Genomic DNA, 18304 nt, shown 5'->3' with positions numbered 1-18304 from the left:
AACTGTAATCACCGCACAGATTATAAAAGGGATAGGGAGTAATTACAGGAATCGAAGCAAGCAAGATAGCATATTGGAACAAGAATAAACAACAACAATTTGCATTTATATAGCGCCTTTAATGTAGTAAAACATCCCAAAGCGCTTCAGAGGAGCGATTATCAAACAAAATTTGACACTGAGCCACATAAGGAAATATTAGGACAGGGCAAAGAGGTAGGTTTTAAGGAGCGTCTTAAAGGAGAAGAGAGAGGTAAAAAGGCGGAGAGGTTTAGGGAGGGAATTCCAGAGCTTAGGGCTTAGGCAGCCGAAGGCACGGCCACCAATAGTGGAGCAATTAAAATCGGGACTGCGCAAGAGGCCAGAATTTGAGGAGTGTAGAGATCTCGGAGGGTTGTAGGGCTGGAGGAGGTTACAGAGATAGAGAGTGGCGAGGCCATGGAGGGATTTGTAAAAGAGGATGAGAATTTTAATATCAAGGCATTGCCCGATCGGCAGCTGATATAGGTCAGCAAGCACAGGAGTGATGGGTGAACGGGAATTGGTGCGAGTTAGGATATGGGCAGCAGGATTTTGGATGAGCTCAAGTTTATGGAGTGTGGAAGACGGGAGGTCGGGCAGGAGAGCATTGGAATAGTCAAGACTAGAGGTAATAAAGGCATGGAAGGAGGCTTCAGCAGCAGATGAGCTGAGGCAGGGGCGGAGACAGGAGATGTTATGGGGGTGGAGGTGATGGAATGGATATGTGGTCAGAAGCTCATGTCAGGGTTAAGTAGGACGCAGAGGCTGCGAACGGTCTGGTTCAACCTCAAACAGTGGCCATGGAGAGGGTTGGAGCCGGTGGCTAGGGAACGGAGTTCATGGTGGGGACCGAAGACCATGGTTTCGGTTCCCAATATTTAGTTGGAGGAAATTTTTGCTCTTCCAGTCGGACAAGCAGCGTGACAAATCAGACAATGGAGGGTTTGAGAGGGTTGGTGATGAGGTAGAGCTGGGTGTTGTGAGCGTACATGTGGAACCTGACGTTGTGGTTTTCGGATGATGTGGCCGAGGGATAATATCTGGATGAGAAATAGGAGGGGCCAAGGATAGATCCTTGGGGGACTCCAGGTGTAACGGTGCGGGAGCGGGAAGAGAAGCCATTGCAGGTGATTCTCTGGCTACAGCTGGCGAGATAAGAGTGGAACCAGGCGAGGGCAGTCCCACCCAGCTGTATGACGGAGGAGAGGTGTTGAAGGATGGTGTGGTCAACCATGTCAAAGGCTGCAGAGAGGCCGAGAAGGATGAGGAGGGATAGTATACCACAGTCACAGTCACACAGGATGTCATTTGTGACTTTGATAAGGGCCGTTTCAGTACTGTGGCAGGGGTGGAAACCTGATTGGAGGGGTTCAAACATGGAGTTGTGGGAAAGATGGGCACGGATTTGGGAGATGACAACACGTTCAAGGACTTTGGAGAGGTTGGAGATGGGGCGGTAGTTTGCAAGGACGGAGGGATCAAGGGTAGTTTTTTTTTTGAAGAGGTGGTGACGATGGCAGATTTGAAGGGGAGGGGGATAATACTTGGAGAGGGAACCGTTAATATCAGCTAACATGGGGGCCAGGAAAGGAAGTTGGTTGGTCAGCAGTTTGGTGGGAATGGGGTCGAGGGAGCAGGTGGTGGATTTCGAGGACAAGATCAGCTCGGAGAGGGTATGAGGGGAGAAAGGTGCAAGTTCGGGGCTAGTGCAGGGGAGAGCCGTCAGTGAAGTTTGGCTTGGTGGGCTAGGAGAGAGGGCAGCAGCAAAGGCAGCTGAACAGATGGTCTCAATCTTAGTGACAAAGAAGTCAGTGAAACACCTGGAAACCTATTCCCAAGATGGTGATGTCGTAACTGGTTTAGATCAGCTTCATGAATTCCAGCACCCAGCTCTTCAAGCTGAAAATATCCTTTAGTGCAAACAAGTATGACAATATCATTTTAAGAAAAGAAGGATGAATGAAGACCCTGTCTGGGCCCTTCTGAAACTGGAGCAGTGATTAGCCCTCCTACAGAAATCAAAAATGTCCTTAAAAAGTTAAAGATCAGTAGTCACAGAACTACTGTAAAATTAGTTAAGATGAGTGGAAAAGCTTTAGTTCTGTGATTCATCACAGGAGATGCAGTTCAAGTTCCAGCCAGGTAGTGATCTGTTTATATCGCATGGCTAGAACTTTAACTGTCCTGTTTAGGAGAGAGCACATCACCTGCCTGGCTAAACACATGTGCTGACCTCTCTCCCAGAAGTTTAAATGTTAGATAGCAAGGAGGAGACGCTCTCAACATTTACTTTGAGATAATGTACGTTTGAAAATGCCCGAGGGTCCAACAGATCCTCTGAGCACTTTGTGCTTGATACTACACTAGATTAACACTCTATGTGGTGTCAAATGGAAGTAGTGTGAGTCTGCTGCCTCCATGGAATTGCACTTTGCATCATTATAGAGTCAGGTTGGCTCCTGACTCCAAATTTGCACTTCAAGTTTAGTGATGGTGCAAGGTGGAAATTGCTTTGCATCAACACTCTGTGTGCAGTGTAAATGCACCCTTGGAGTTTACTATTTGACATTGAGTGGATGGAGGCCATTATTCCATCATCCCTTGAGAAAAGTGTAAACTTACGGAATTGGCTCTCTGTCTATTGTAAGAAAGTAGCGAAACTATTACTGGCAAGTGTGGCATAAATCACATCATCTGGTGGGAAGTGCATTGCCTGTCCACTTCCGTATCTTGATTATTCTCTTTCTCAAAACGGAGAATCAATGGAATTCCTAGAGGGAGATCCATTGCTTGGCAAGAATGTGCAGAAATGTTAAAATACACATCAGAATCTTGCAAGTAAACTTTACTGCCTAAGGTATCAATAGGCTTAGTAATTCTCAGTCCATTTAAGTCTCTCTTTAAAAAAAACCTGCAGGTTTTAAGCAGTGCTTTAGCTTTGACCTCGACTGTGTTCGCTCGCCTCTGGGACACAACAACAACTTGCATTTATATTGCGCCTTTTAAAGTAGTAAAACGTCCCAAGGTGCTTCACAGGAGCGTTATCAAACAAAATTTGACACCGAGCTACATAAGAAGATATTAGGACAAAAGCTTGGTCAAAGTGGTAGGTTTTAAGGAGCGTCTTAAAGGAGGAGAGAGAGACAGAGAGGTTTGGGGAGGGAATTCCAGAGCTTAGGGCCTAGATAGCTGAAGGCACGGCCGCCAATGGTGGGGCGAAGGAAATTGGGGATTTATAAGAGGCCAGAATTGGAGAAATGCAGAGTTCTTGGAGGGTTGTACTGCTGGATGAGGAGGGGCGAGGCCATGGAGGGATTTGAACACAAGGATGAGTGTTTTAAATTTGTGGCAATGCTGGATCAGGAGCCAATGTAGGTCAGCGAGCACTCGAGTGATGGGTGAACTGGACTTGGTGCGAGTTAGGATATGGGCAGCAGAGCTTTGGATGAACTGAAGTTCATGGAGGGTGGAGGATGGGAGGCCGGCCAGGAGAGCATTGGAATAGTCGAGTCTAGAGGTACCAAAAGCATGGATGAGGGTTTCAGCAGCCTGTACTTGTCCTAACAATACCACCTTTGTATTGGTGTTGTTTTCCAGGGATGGAACAACAGAAAAATACCAGGGAGAATGAAGCCACACCCACCCACTGTTATTTACATAGGTGGCCGGTGTCATCTTGAAGTGGAGGAAATTATTAAGATAGTAATGTCCAATGTCTAACTGACCTTTTCTCTTCAAATTCCTCGAATGTGTTATTGCCTCCCAAATCCATATTCAACTTTTCTGCAACTCCACGTTTTGAATTTCTCCAATCAGGTTTCCTTCCCTGTCACAGCATTGAAACAGCCCTAACCAAAGTCAAAATGATATCCTTGGTGACTGTGACCAGGGTGCATTGACGGCGACGACAGTTTTGAAAGAGAAGGGAACAGTACCTGAGGAAAGGGAACCATTTACATCATCAGTTAGCATGGGGGCCAGGAAGGGAAGCTGGGTGGGTAACGGTTTAGTGGGAACGGAGTGAAGCGACCAGGAGGTGGGTCTCGTGGACAAGATGAGCTCGGAAAAGGCATGAGGGACGATAGCCGAGAAAGCGGAGAAAGGTGCAAGCTCAAGGCTAGGGCGGGGGGGACCTTAGGGGAAGTTTGGCTTGGTGGGCAAGTGGAAAGGGGAAAGCAGCAATGCAAAAATCGAATGTAGTAATTTTCTTAAGATGCACACTTTAAGGGACTGTTAAATTTACATTTTGAAATTGTTTTGTAATTTCTCCTAGGATTTGAGGACTTAATGAATGTCTATAGAAATGCATTTTGCTGGTTGAATTTGTGTACATTTCTCATGATGAAATGTAGACTTTATTATATTTCACTTTTACTAATGACCATGTTGATGTAATAGCAATCCAAAATAGAACGTATTATTAGAAAAGTTATTGATTTTTCAAGGCTTTTAAGCAATGTTACATGAAGTACAGCCAGTATTGTTATAGTCTATTTCACCCAATATTTCTGTAATTGTAATTACAACCACAACCTTTGAATATCTTTACAAATAAAGATAATTCAGAGGAGGGCCAAACCTTTGAACTGTTGTGCACAATGTTTTAGTCAATGCTGAGTGGGGAGACAAATCTACCCAGTGTCAGAGAACCGGAGATGGCAAAAGGCTGCAAAAGGATGAAAGTCAATGCAGTAAAATGGCACGTGCTGGACTCCAGGATGATGTCAACAAGAAGCCCGGAGTGCAGTAGATTAGGCTCAATCATACCATTAATTCTGAAGCTCAGGACATAGAATGAGTGAGTGCCAAATCTTCCATGGTCCCTCAAAGGTTCTGGGATCTCAGGTGCTGGGGTGTAATTGCATTGGCTTGTGGTATGTTCAACCCTCAAGGACGATTTCCAGTCGTCTGACTGCAGAGTGCTTGCAAAATAACCCTCCAATCCTCAACTCAGTGGAAAACTTAGATCTGCTGCCCACGTCACATGCATTCGAGATGGGCCCACAGTGTTCATAGAAGCAAGCAATGAATGTAACTGCAAAATCAGTTTAGCTTCTACAATAGAAAAAACAGAAAATACTGTAAGGTAGTTACTAAACTGGCTGCTTTCTGACCTACACCTTACAGAAGCATCAAAACACCATTCCTGCAATGAATTTGGGATAGAAACCACTTGTCCGCGATTAGCCATAAGTTTTGCTGATTTTATTAGGTCAGAATTTAGGGTTGGTTGTTCCTGAGGCTATTTGTAGTTACCTATCTGATCCCCTGTACAGTCAAATGTTCCTCCAGGATTATTTGAGGGATGAGGACAACTCCTCTTATCCGTGACTCCTCTGATCCCCTTTCCCTCTTCCCTCTACTGTAACCTTCAGTTTCAAGTGTGAGGAACTTGTGGATTTTTTTGTCTTGGAGATTAAAATTAGCTTCTCAGCTGCCTGAGACGATGACTCCATTACTCCCTGCAACCCCCAACCCTCCTTGGATTCATTTCGTCTGAGACCTACCTATTGTGTCCTTGAACCTTCTGCCCAGTACCTGCCTTTCCTTAGCCCGGTGCCTGCTGACATTATCAATAACTAATTTTTCTCAGGTACAAATCTTGCCTATCTGCAGTTTTTTCCGTGTTGATAAATCTGGTATAAGCAGGGTGAATTTGCTGCAACAAGAACAAAGTCATAATGCGGAAACACTTGCGTCTGTTCTGCACTATAAATGGGGTATAAGCTATCCATCAAACTCATTGTCACCTTATGACAAGTCATGCAGAAGTAACCCATGAAACACCACTATGTTGTGATTGATGCCTTGTTCAAAGGATGTAGCGTGTCTTTTGCAAATGCTGTGCATATAGTATCTGAATATGCAGGCTCTGTGCTGGTATAGAGGACGAAGAGCAAAATAAAAAGTACTTTGTAGTTTAATCAGCATTCAGTCTGTATGTTTAATGTTCAGGTTAAGTGTATTTGAATGTTTGTGGTGCTTCAGTTAGGAATTTGAACTGGTTTCCGAGAATGTTCTATGACCTGTCAACATGGGGTGGGCTTGAGTGTCTGGTTCACCCTCACAACCGAACAGAGTTTGGATATGAGTCAGTGCTAGGATTTTATCTCCAATCCTGTGATTGAGATTTCAGTGCTTTACTTCACCCCATTGCAGAATTAAATGGGTACCGGGAAAGGACAAGAGAATGGAATTAAATGGGATAGCTGTTTGAGGGTTGGCCCAGGTGCACAGGACCAAATTACCTTCTGTATTGTAAAATTCTTTGAATCTAAATTAATGTTTTAGTTGAATCAAAATTTAAATGACCAACCTACAGTGTGTGTTTCTGACAGTGAATCTTTGAAGAAGAGGTGGATGTATGAGTAGATACATATGCATTCCACTGTTTTATTTGCCTTCCTGTAAATATAACAAGGTTTTGAGATTTATGATATAATCTTGTGGAATTTTAATTTGAAAAGTGGTTCAGAGTAAAACAATTTAAGCCGTACCTGTAGGTAATGTGGTTATCTGGCTGTGAGTTATTGCTGTAATTTTAGAAGATATTTTTAGTAAAAGTAATTGACTCTGCTCCAAATTGGATGGAACAAGATTAAGCTAACATTATACAATAATGGCTATTATTGCACCACATTAGTTCTCTTGTTGCTTACTAGCTAAGTACAGTCACTAACAATATGAAGATTATATAATCCTTTCAGCATTCTCTCTACTTACATTTCTGATTGCCAGCAAGCAAAAAATGGGAATTTGAAAATCTAAAGCCATAGTTATGTGGCTGTGGTGTTCTCAGCACATTTACTTTTACAGTGTCTTAAATACCACATCAGCCCTGTAGTGTTGCAAGTGATTTGGCTGTGCTAGGAAGCCTGCTGGAGTTGTCAAAAATTCAAGAAAAACCCTTTGGGATAAGTGCATGTTAGTGACCCATAAAAAAAAAACTGGCACATGATGATTTAAAGGAATATACCTACTCAAATTTAAAGGAATATTATCACCCATACAATTTTTTTCAATTTTTGAAAATGTATTGTTCTTCCTGTCTGTTCAACTGCACATTCGGAAAAATGGTGGCAGGCTGCTTCATGACAGCTGTCATCACTTTGTGTCTATGGTCAACACTCTGGCCTCGAGGGGCCGAATGGTCTACTCCTGCTCCTATTTCTTATGTTCAATCGAGGCCCCATCTACCTGTTCAGGAGGATGTAAAAGATCCATGACAAATTAAGTGCGTTCTCCTGGCCCAACATTTATCCCTCAGTCATCACCAACAAAATAGATGTATCCTTGCTATTTGAGGGACCTCGCTGTGTAGGCCAGTTGACTGCTGCAAAACATGACTGCACTTTAACAATAACTCATTGGCTGCGAAGTGCTTTAGGATCTTCTGAGGATGTACAAGGTGCTATATAAATGCAAGAATGCTGATTTGTGGCCTTCAGTTAGTGGTAAAAAGAACTAATGGTGTACTCCAATTTTTTTTATTTATCACTGGGAGTTACATAGCAGTTCGGCAAGGTGCCAAAATTAAACTTCAAAAACTAGATTTAAAACTAAACAGCTGAAGTGCAACACCTTTTTATAGGTGGTTTTACTGCCATCACCAAACTCTCGATTATATCCTGCACCTGCGAAGGTGCTTTGCAAAAAATCTCTGTGCTGATGCCAAAGCTGTTGTATACTGGGTTATAAAACGAAGAATAACTTTGATCAGTAGTTTTTTAAACTGCTATCAATTAGGGGAGAGGGAAGGAGTACTGAAAGATCTTCTCCGCCTCCCCCCCACCCCCCCCACCCCACCCACCCCACCCATACCCCTCCTTTTAAGAGAATCCTTCAATTTAAAGCCCTACACTGGCGTTATCCTTGAACTGGTCTGAAAAAATTTGCAATATTTCTTAACCTCTTGTCTGAAAGTGGTGACTCATGCTGGGGTGCAGTTCTGTCAGTGCAAGCAGCACTCTAGTATCGCCCCTAGTTGCCATTCTATCTGTGCGAGCATAAATGCAGACTATTCAACACAGAGGTTATCACAATTGAGCCCAATCCTTTCAATGCCCAGATTTGTGAATATGCACCCCCAGGTCCCTCTCCTCTTGCAACCCCCTCAAAATAGTACCATTTAGATTGTACTGCTTCTCCATGTTGTTCTTCCCAAAGTGCATCAGTTCAAACCTAAATTGCATCTGCCATGTGTCTGCCCATTTCAACAGTCTGTCTATATCCTCCTGAAGTCTGTAACTATCCTCCTCACTATTTACTACGTTGCCGAGTTTTGTATCATCCGCAAACTTCGAAATTGTACTTCTATACCCAAATCCAGGTCATTTATTTATAATAGGAAAAGCAATGGCCCTGGGGCGCCCCATTGCATGCTTCTCTCCAGTCAGAAAAATATCCGTTCACCACTACTCTCTGCCTCCAATCCCGTAGCTAATTACGTACCCAAGTTACCACTGTCCCTTTAATATCATGTGCTTCTATTTTCCAAATAAGTGTGTTATGTGATACTTTATAACAGGTGATTAGCATCAGAGATATGGATAGCTATTGTACAGGGATAAAGGGCAAGAGCAAAGACAATTGCATCAAATAGCGATGTTGCTTTAATCAAAATATTTGCATACATGGAATAAGTTTAAGCAGCCTTGGTCAAGTTTCCAGTTGACATCAGACTACTGCAAAAGCACCCCTAATTTGGAAATCTGAGGGGATACCTGATGGCTGAGAGGAAACATGTTTGCTGGTTTGGGAAATAGAAAAATCACCATATGCAGGAAGAGGTGTTCTGAGATTGGTGATGAAGGAAATTGCAAGCACAGGGTGAGCAAGCTTTACTCTGTGTCTACCCATATTATGCCTGATCTGGGCATAGTCAAACCCGATGCTGAGTGCCCTCAGTGGAATGCTGCATTCCCAGTACTAACATTCCCCACATTGGGTGCAAAATTTACAAAGAAGATTTGAGACTTGGAATACCAAATAAGATCATTTGAGACTGAGCAATTGGAATGTAATTTTGTTACCTATGGACATGATTTAAAAAAAAACTGTATTTAGCCTGCTATTTGGAATTTTCTTTCACATTGTATGAGGTGCGCTGTTTTGAATAATAAACCAGTTTCCTCTAATGAAGTTCTATAAGAATGAGACTGTTTCACTTGCTGCAGAGAAACCATTTTTGACAGAAGGGCAAAGTGAAGTTGAATTATTTTCTAACCTCCAAAACCATATCTCATGCCAAGTAGGAGGATCTGACAGCAGCGAAAAGTGACATGGATGGCAATGCTGTTAGAGGTGTGGACTTCTTTTCACCATTATAACACCTAATGTATAATGGGGACTGGAAAATTAGACTTTGCCATTGCATGGGCTAAAAATATCCCCTCTCCATTTTGCTTGGTAAGCTTCTTTTCTGAAAGTACAGCTCCACTACGTTGCTCAGTGGCCCTAAATGTGTGATCCTAACCAGTGCATATTGACAGTGGAGATCCCAATCCTATCCTCACCACGTGTCCGCACAAGTATACTTCCAGTGGGTGGGTGGCAGATCAATGGGTAGCAATCAAGAGGAGGAACCTTAGATAACTTTTTCCTCTTAATCCAAGGTGCTGAGGTCAACAATCGTGCCTCTATCGCCACCTTGGCTTAAATCAGCAGAGTCCTTTCTAGTCTGAGGGGCTTTAGTTCAGTCTATATAGTACTCTGTGGTACTTTTGTATTACAGTAACAATATAGCCTTATATCTTGTGCTCGATAGAATGAGGAAGACTAAGCAGCATTCAACTGTGTGACATTTGACTGTTCTGGATGTGATGGGGCTGATGCACATTTTTTCTCTTGCAACATGGTCAATTCCGACTAAAGGAATAGAGCATTATTATATACTCTCCTGCTTGCTACTATTCTAGAGAAGAAATTTGCTGTTGCACAGTGTCCCACTGCATCAACTATTATCTTCATTCTGTCAAGTGATATTGTTTAAGTATTACAATCTACAAAAACTAGTTTCATCTCCCTATTTTTTTCCATTTTCTTTCCACAACATAACTCTAACTTAAGCAAACAGTTGATCTGTCACTGATTCTGATTCATAGCATCATCAAACTAGGGGTGCACGGGAGTAGTGAGAGTTCATACTTTTCTCTCCCTACAGGTGAAGTGCTTCATGTCTATCTGGCACATCTCCAGACTTTCTTGATTCATACCTTGTTGAGCTTGTTAAGGTGAAACAATTATTAGGAGCAAACTTGAGGATTTCTTATGAAAATTACCTAGGAAATGGCAGCCAGCGTGGTTTCAGAAGGGAGAGATCATGCCTGACCAACGGCCTTTACTTTTTTATGAGGATCTAATATTCCAAGTGGATGTTCGAAAGCTCTATGATGTATTGCACCTAGGCTTCCAGAAATGCTTCGATAAAGTTCAACATGAAAGGCTGCTACACAAGGCAGTGGATATCCATGGTAAAATTTGAAGATGGATAAAGAACTGGCTCAAAGAGGGGAAACAGCAGCTAATTATGGAGTGATCTTGGGTTGGAGGAATATACTGAATGGAGCGCCCCAGGGATCAGTGCTGGAACCCCTAATGCAAATTGATCAAATGGATAGATGATTCTAAACAAAGGCAGTTGAGTCCGGTGAAGCAGCCAAGCAATTATAGAAAAGCTAGGCAAAATTTACATGGAGGCAGAGGCTGATCTTCAGTATCAGAAGACTAAGATTACAAAAACTTGAGAGGAGATTGAGAGAGGGAATCTTGTAGGGGTATACAAGATACCAAGTGAAATAAAAACTCTGGAATCATTTAAAGGACAGTTGGGCCCCGATTTTCAAATCAAATTGCGGGTGCGTTGGGGGCGGGAAGGGTCCGAAAATCGGGGAAATCCTGAGCAGGTGAGGAAGCCGGCTCGAACCCGCTGACTTCTGGGTTCCCCACAGACGCACCTGTGAGTGTGTGCGCATGCGGAAGTCCCGCCGTCAATTAAAGTCCGCGGGATAATAGTTAAAGAACCAAATGTACCTCATTGAGGTTCTTCAGGTACTTTATTTCTGACATAGTAGATAATTAAAACGATTTTAAACTTGCCTGGGCGGCTTTCCCACGACTTCTAATTCACGCTTGATGAAAACAAGCATGAAGGGCCGAATCAGGCAAAAATAAATTAAATAAAAAACCATTGCGTAAAGTTTTAAAAAAAAAACCAAAATAAACCTACCTTTCCATCCTGCTCCGATGCCACCCTCTTCACCCCCCCTCACTCCCTCTCCTCTTCTTCCCCCACCCGACGCCTCCCTCTCCTCTTTCTCCCCCACCCCCGATGCCTCCCTCTCCTCTTCCCTCCCCCCCCCCCCCCCCGATGCCTCCCTCTCCTCTCCCCCCCCCCCCCCCCCGATGCCTCGCTCTCCTCTCCCCCCCCCCCCCCCCCCCCCCCCCCCCCCCGATGCCTCGCTCTCCTCTCCCCCCCCCCCCCCCCCCCTGATGCCTCGCTCTCCTCTCTCTCTCTCCCCCCCCCCCCACCCGATGCCTCGCTCTCCTCTCCCCCCCCCCCCCCCCCCGATGCCTCGCTCTCCTCTCCCCCCCCCCCCCCCCCCGATGCCTCGCTCTCCTCTCCCCCCCCCTCCCCCTCCCCCCCCCGATGCCTCGCTCTCCTCTCCCCCCCCCTCCCCCTCCCCCCCCCCCCCCCCCCCGATGCCTCGCTCCCCCCCCCCCCCCCCGATGCCTCACTCTCCTCCCCCCCCCCCCCCCGATGCCTCGCTCTCCTCTCCCCCCCCCCCCCCCCGATGCCTCGCTCTCCCCTCCCCCCCCCCCCGATGCCTCGCTCTCCCTCCCCCCCCCCCCCATGCCTCGCTCTCCTCTCCTCCCCCCCCCCCCCCCCCCCCGATGCCTCGCTCTCCTCTCCCCCCCCCCCCCCCCCCCCCCCCGATGCCTCGCTCTCCTCTCCCCCCCCTCCCCCTCCCCCCCCCCGATGCCTCGCTCTCCTCTCCCCCCCCGATGCCTCGCTCTCCTCTCCCCCCCCCTCCCCCCTCCCCCCCCCCCCCCCCCGATGCCTCGCTCTCCTCCCCCCCCCCCCCCCCCCGATGCCTCGCTCTCCTCTCTCCCCCCCCCCCCCATGCCTCGCTCTCCCCTCCCCCCCCCCCCCCCCGATGCCTCGCTCTCCCCTCCCCCCCCCCCCCCCCATGCCTCGCTCTCCTCTCCCCCCCGACCCCCCCCCCCGATGCCTCGCTCTCCTCTCCCCCCCCCCCCCCCCCCCCCCCCCCCCGATGCCTCGCTCTCCTCTCCCCCCCCCCCCCCCCCGATGCCTCGCTCTCCTCTCACCCCCCCTCCCCCTCCCCCCCCCCCCCCCCCCCCCCCCCCCGATGCCTCGCTCTCCCCCCCCCCCCCCCCCCCCCCCCCCCCCCCCGATGCCTCACTCTCCTTCCCCCCCCCCCCCCCCCCCCCCGATGCCTCGCTCTCCTCTCCCCCCCCCCCCAGCCTCGCTCTCCCCTCCCCCCCCCCCCCCCCCGATGCCTCGCTCTCCCCTCCCCCCCCCCCATGCCTCGCTCTCCCCTCCCCCCCCCCCCCCCCCCGATGCCTCGCTCTCCCCTCCCCCCCCCCCATGCCTCGCTCTCCTCTCCTCCCCCCCACCCCCCCGATGCCTCGCTCTTCTCTTCCCCCCCCCCCCGATGCCTCGCTCTCCTCTCCCCCCCCCCCCCCCCCTCGATGCCTCGCTCTCCTCTCCCCCCCCACCCCCCCCCGATGCCTCGCTCTCCTCTCCCCCCCCCCCCCCCCCCCCCCCAATGCCTCGCTCTCCTCTTCCCCCCCCCCCCCAATGCCTCGCTCTCCTCTTCCCCCCCCCCCCCAATGCCTCGCTCTCCTCTCCTCCCCCCCCCCCCCCCCCCCCCCCCCAATGCTCGCTCTCCTCTCCTCTCCCCCCCCCCCCCCCCCCCCCGATGCCTCGCTCTCCTCTCCCCCCCTCCCCCTCCCCCCCCCCCCCCCCCCCCCCGATGCCTCGCTCTCCCCCCCCCCCCCCCCGATGCCTCACTCTCCTTCCCCCCCCCCCCCCGATGCCTCGCTCTCCTCTCCCCCCCCCCCCCCATGCCTCGCTCTCCCCCTCCCCCCCCCCCCCCCCCCGATGCCTCGCTCTCCCCTCCCCCCCCCCCCCCATGCCTCGCTCTCCTCTCCCTCCCCCCCACCCCCCCCGATGCCTCGCTCTTCTCTTTCCCCCCCCCCCGATGCCTCGCTCTCCTCTCCCCCCCCCCCCCCCCCTCGATGCCTCGCTCTCCTCTCCCCCCCCACCCCCCCCCGATGCCTCGCTCTCCTCTCCCCCCCCCCCCCCCCCCCCCCAATGCCTCGCTCTCCTCTTCCCCCCCCCCCCCCCAATGCCTCGCTCCTCCTCTCCTCCCCCCCCCCCCCCCCCCCAATGCCTCGCTCTCTCCTCTCCTCTCCCCCCCCCCCCCCCCCCCCCAATGCCTCGCTCTCCTCTCCTCTCCCCCCCCCCCCCCCCCCGAATGCCTCGCTCTCCTCTCTCCCCCCCCCCCCCCCCCCCCCCCCCGATGCCTCGCTCTCCTCTCTCTTTCCCCCCCCCCCCTCCACGGCGTTGCAGCTCCTGTCAGGCTGGCTGCCAGAAACCACTTTAATCACCATCAATTACATCGCAATCGCGTTGGAAATATAAGTTCTTTTCTTCAGGTTCGCCACGTGCACCTTCACCACCTTTTTCCCCCCCCCCCCCCCTGCCAGCTGCCAACCTGCCACCATTTCAAAATTGAGCCCTTGGATTCTGTGATGAGGGACAGTAGATTTCTAAGGAAGGGTGAACTAGTTGGGTTGAATAGTCTCCTTGGTTTGCTCTTTGTGAATAATCTGGACTCCTATAACTCTATGGACGGCTCTTTTTAAAGCTTTTCTGTGGCAAATAAAATCAACTGTATCTTATTATCCACCTTTACAGTGATAAAATGGACTTAAAATAACAGGATTTATTTGTCTATAATTGTCTTGTATGTTACCAAAGCTCCTTTCTATTTAACTTGGTTTCATAATTGCTTTCAACATTCATTTTCTTCTGATTGTTCCCTGCTTACCAAATTTATTTGCTGCTGAATTTTTCATGTAATTACTGATATTATCTCTATTGCTTGCACCTCCTGGTTAGAACATCATGTCCTTACAGTGACATTGTTTTTTATACTTGCTTTGGGTTAACGATGCATGAAAGAATGGTATGAAAGTGTTTTTCAAAACACTTTCAACATAAGATATGGAAAGAACATTAAAACACCTATACACGTCTGTGGCTTTATAGCATCTCATATTTGTGTTGTAATTTTGATGAATGAATTTCCTTTTTAATTAATAGGATCAGTATAACAAAGAAAGTAAATGACTGCTATGTTGATGAAATTTTTTTTAAAAATGTGAATGTAATTATACTCCATGAATTTATAGTGAGTGAGTTATATGTGTGTAAGTAAAATAATTTATTCATTTTGGGTGGATGTGTGTGACTGTAGATGCTTACTGTACTGCATATAAGTATAAATGGCATTCTAATTTTAGAACATTGAAGATTTCATGTTGGAACAATTCACTAAAATTATTTCAAAGCAAAAGCAGTATGTTTTAGATATTTGAACGATTTCCATTTCTTGTAGCTCAATTGGAAGCTGACTTTGAAGAGTTGGAGGGTCACTTACTGCACATGGAGGATATCTGTGAACAATGTGAACTTGAGCGTTATAAACAGTTACAGATCCTTCAACTGGAAAACTACAAGAAACAAAAGAGGTAACTATTAACACAAATTTACCATTGCTCAGTTATTTCTACATTTACTAGTATTTTAGCCAACTCTGTAGCAAAAAAAAAGTTTCCTTGATCTATGTGCTCGATACTTTGGATTAAGAACAGTAGAACTTTAGGACGGAAAGGCCATTAAGTCCAACAAGCTTTTTGATCAACTCAAGCTTTTCATAATTTCCATCAATCCCATCGCTGTTCATAGAGGCATCTAGTTGCCTCTTGAACTGGCTTATAATGTCTTCTCCAATGGCCTTCTCTGGTAAGTTGTTCCACTAATTTCCCTTCTTGCTTTTAACTTCATATTTTGGGTTATATAATGTCTCAGTTTGTAAATTAAACATAAGCCTTTGCTACCAAACTGCCTTGTTGTCTAATTTCAACAACAGCAACTTGCATCTCTGTAGCACTCATTATGTATTCTTTATAAGGCAATGTATAGTGAGTGGGTACGGGGTGGGCAGTGGGGCAAAATAATATTTGTAGAGGATGGTTTTGAACAGTTGAGTGGTGAGAGAATTGGGCGTGTAGTTGCAAGACCCAATGTGTTCTAGGAAAGAAAGGGAATGTTGTAGACAGGGTGGTAGTTAGAGAGGATGGAAGGGTTGAGACTCGGGCCCCGATATTTAGTGGGGGGGGAGCATGGTTGTGGGGGGGGGGGGGGTGGGAACCAGGAAATCCCTGGGACGTGAAGGTCCTACCGATTTTAACGGCAGGACCTCATTATCACTTTCCTGCCCTGCAGCCGGCCAGACTGGCCAGCTGAAGGGCGGGAAAGCCAGCAGTAGAAGGCTGCAGCGGGGGACAAATAAAGCTCGTAGCTGAATGCTTATCACCTAAAATCCCTATCTGGTAACATAATTCCCATTGAACATTTCACTGGAAACGAAACTGATATTTCCAGCCTTCTAACAGAAACGCACTTAAAAGCTAATGTTAATACAAAGAATTTAATCATTTCCTTACAGGTACTACTCTGAAACAAACCCATTCAGTACACTTTGGAGACGGGGCTGAGAGTCCAGAAAATGGAACTAAAAATGAGGAACCTATTTCAGAAATTTGAAAACTGACCCTAAATTGTGAAGATACATTTTCCAAGTTTATTTTCCAGTTCTTCTTGCCTTCACCTCAAACTGAACCTCAATCCCAAAAGATGAGCTCAGCTCTCTAAATAACTGTTGAAACTATTGGTCTAAAAAGAATCAGAATCTGTGGCTTTTGCCGTGAAACTAAACCCTCCCAAAATTGAGATTGGTTACTCGCCTTGGACTCTCAACTTTCGTACCCTTCCCCTCCATCTCATGAGAGACAGGCTCCTTTCCATGTGTATAGTGGAGCAGTCATTTCCAAATGAAGACGGTAAGGTATTCCTTTGTACATACTTTGGAGGACTAAGCTTGGCTCCTCAGAATTGTAGTCTTTTACATTGGAGATGAAGAAAAGACACTTAACCAATGAAGAACACAGCTGACAGATGTGAAGTAGACAAATTCCAAATACATAATAGATGCAAGAAATGTTATAATAACGATATTAATTAATCGTATTGCTCAGTTTATTTTACATCAAGCAGAAGAAATTAGCAGTTTATGGCAACCCAATGTTTCTGGGTGTCAGAAACAGCCCCCAAATTCTCAGATGATTTAGTTACATGTTTTGTCTTTAGTGCAGCTGAATCTTCATCCTCATAAAATATCCTTCAAATTGGAAGGTCTCCTTCAGCCTCCCTCTGAACCAGTGTTTCTGTGTAACTTTTTTCCTATTGTTAATCTAACAAAATGTTGCCTTTCTTTATTGCTTGCTCAGAGGTGGTGTTTACCGGTGTGTAGTAAATGGAAATGTCATACTGATGGATCAGAGTTTAGGTTTAAGGAACCTAGTTAGGGCAGAATAAAGGAATGTTTACTCTTGCAGTAGGTAATGCTATATCTTGCCTTGAAATGCGGACATTTATGGCAAAATAAAAAGTGGAGAGTATTTTTTCCCAACACTAAAGCTAGATTTATCAAGAAAGAAAGCTGTAAATTCCAACAGAATTGCTCTTCGTGAATGTTAGCATAAGGGACAATTGTTCAGTGTTCATTGTTTTTACACAGCAACACTATTTACTGTGAAGCTGTTTTATCTCTTCCTTTTCCCTCCTCCCCAAAAAATTGTTCCTGGGACTAATAATTTGAAAATTAACATTTACTTTTAACTGAATTACCCAGCCATGTGAAACACATTTGTTTCTGTTTTCAGTTATGGCTCTTTAGTTTTTTTTTTACTGAACCACTCCTTCCTGGCAGCCAGTATTAGTGAGTCTTGTCAATTTTACATTTGGCTTGCATCTGGCTGCGTGAGACCCGTGCTTGGAGAACCCAATGGCACTAACACGGGTCTTGTGGAATATAAGAGCACATCATACTGAGAAATGAGGTCACGTGTGGTTTGGGGGTTGTCAAATAGAGTCCCATCTTGACATGGTTGGCTGCTGCTTCTTTGTATAGTTCCTCACTAAATGAGAAGAGAAACCTTGTTTATCTGAAGCACTGATTTGGTTATTTTCAGTTTATTGCTATTAAAATTAGAGAATGTAATTTCAACAGCTTCATAAATTTAACAAGCTGTATTTTTAGTTTATGGTCAAGTTTTACAATAACGTATGGAGACTAAAAAAGTTTTCTGGTTAGTAATGTAGTTAAAACCACAAAATTTTACTTTTTGATGTTTCAGTAAATTGACCTATACATTGTAGTAATTCTAAATGACACATGCACAGAGATTAACATCTACTTTTTATTTTCTTGATAGGAAAAAAATTGAAGCTTTGAAAGGTAGGCTTTTTTTTCTATTTTATGATCTTGCTGTTGCAGCCTGTCACAATGGCCAATAAACCTATTTCCACAGATTTAACTAAAGCTGCAGTTGTTGCTTAGAACATTGAAATACATGTCATTTTGCTGCTGTAAGGCAACTGTTAAACCCAAATTACAACTTAGCAAGTTGATCACTTAGCTGTTTTTGAAGAAAACAGTGAGCAATCATGTTGGGGCAATGACGTGTTTTTCACTTGGGTTTTGGAAGAATGACCATCACTGTCTTGTCACCTTGGAACGGGAAGTTATTTTGCAAGTACTTGCTCTGCTGTAATTGGCTATTGAGAAGTATGGAGGATATTTCCACCCATTGTTTTTTTCATTGAGGAAAACTGTGGAGGTACCTTCTGACTTGGTCTCTCCACAAGAGAGGATAATGGCTTCACCTTATTTTTTGAGCTGCCTATCTCGGCCAAAACTAGCCACATATCTTAACTGGAGTCTGGACTAAAATAAAACTTGAGCTCCATGGTGAGTGACTACTCAGTTGCAGGTTAGGTTTCGTTTTAAACCTTTTTAAAGTTTTTATTTGTCATTTTTTGCTAAAACATTTTTTGTTTATTTCAAGTGTATTTTTTGCATGGAATTCTACACATAGTTGTGCAGTTTTAAATTGGGAAGAGAGCTCTGAA

General features: G+C 46.1%; 1 protein-coding gene across 2 annotated transcripts in view; it reads left to right on the top strand.

Moving 5' to 3' along the window:
- Positions 1–18304, top strand: part of LOC137336829 (dysbindin-like) — a 225916-nt gene that overhangs the window by 83380 nt on the left and 124232 nt on the right. For both annotated transcript variants that reach the window (XM_068001691.1, XM_068001692.1), the window contains exons 6-7: positions 14667–14799; positions 17608–17630. In XM_068001691.1, the coding sequence (XP_067857792.1) occupies positions 14667–14799; positions 17608–17630 (156 nt within the window). The remainder of the gene's footprint in view (positions 1–14666; positions 14800–17607; positions 17631–18304) is intronic.

This window comes from Heptranchias perlo, chromosome 2 (genome assembly GCF_035084215.1).
Source record: "Heptranchias perlo isolate sHepPer1 chromosome 2, sHepPer1.hap1, whole genome shotgun sequence".
NCBI lineage: Eukaryota > Metazoa > Chordata > Chondrichthyes > Hexanchiformes > Hexanchidae > Heptranchias > Heptranchias perlo.
Note: the sequence above shows the minus strand (reverse complement) of the source record. Positions and strands in the feature narration are given on the sequence as shown.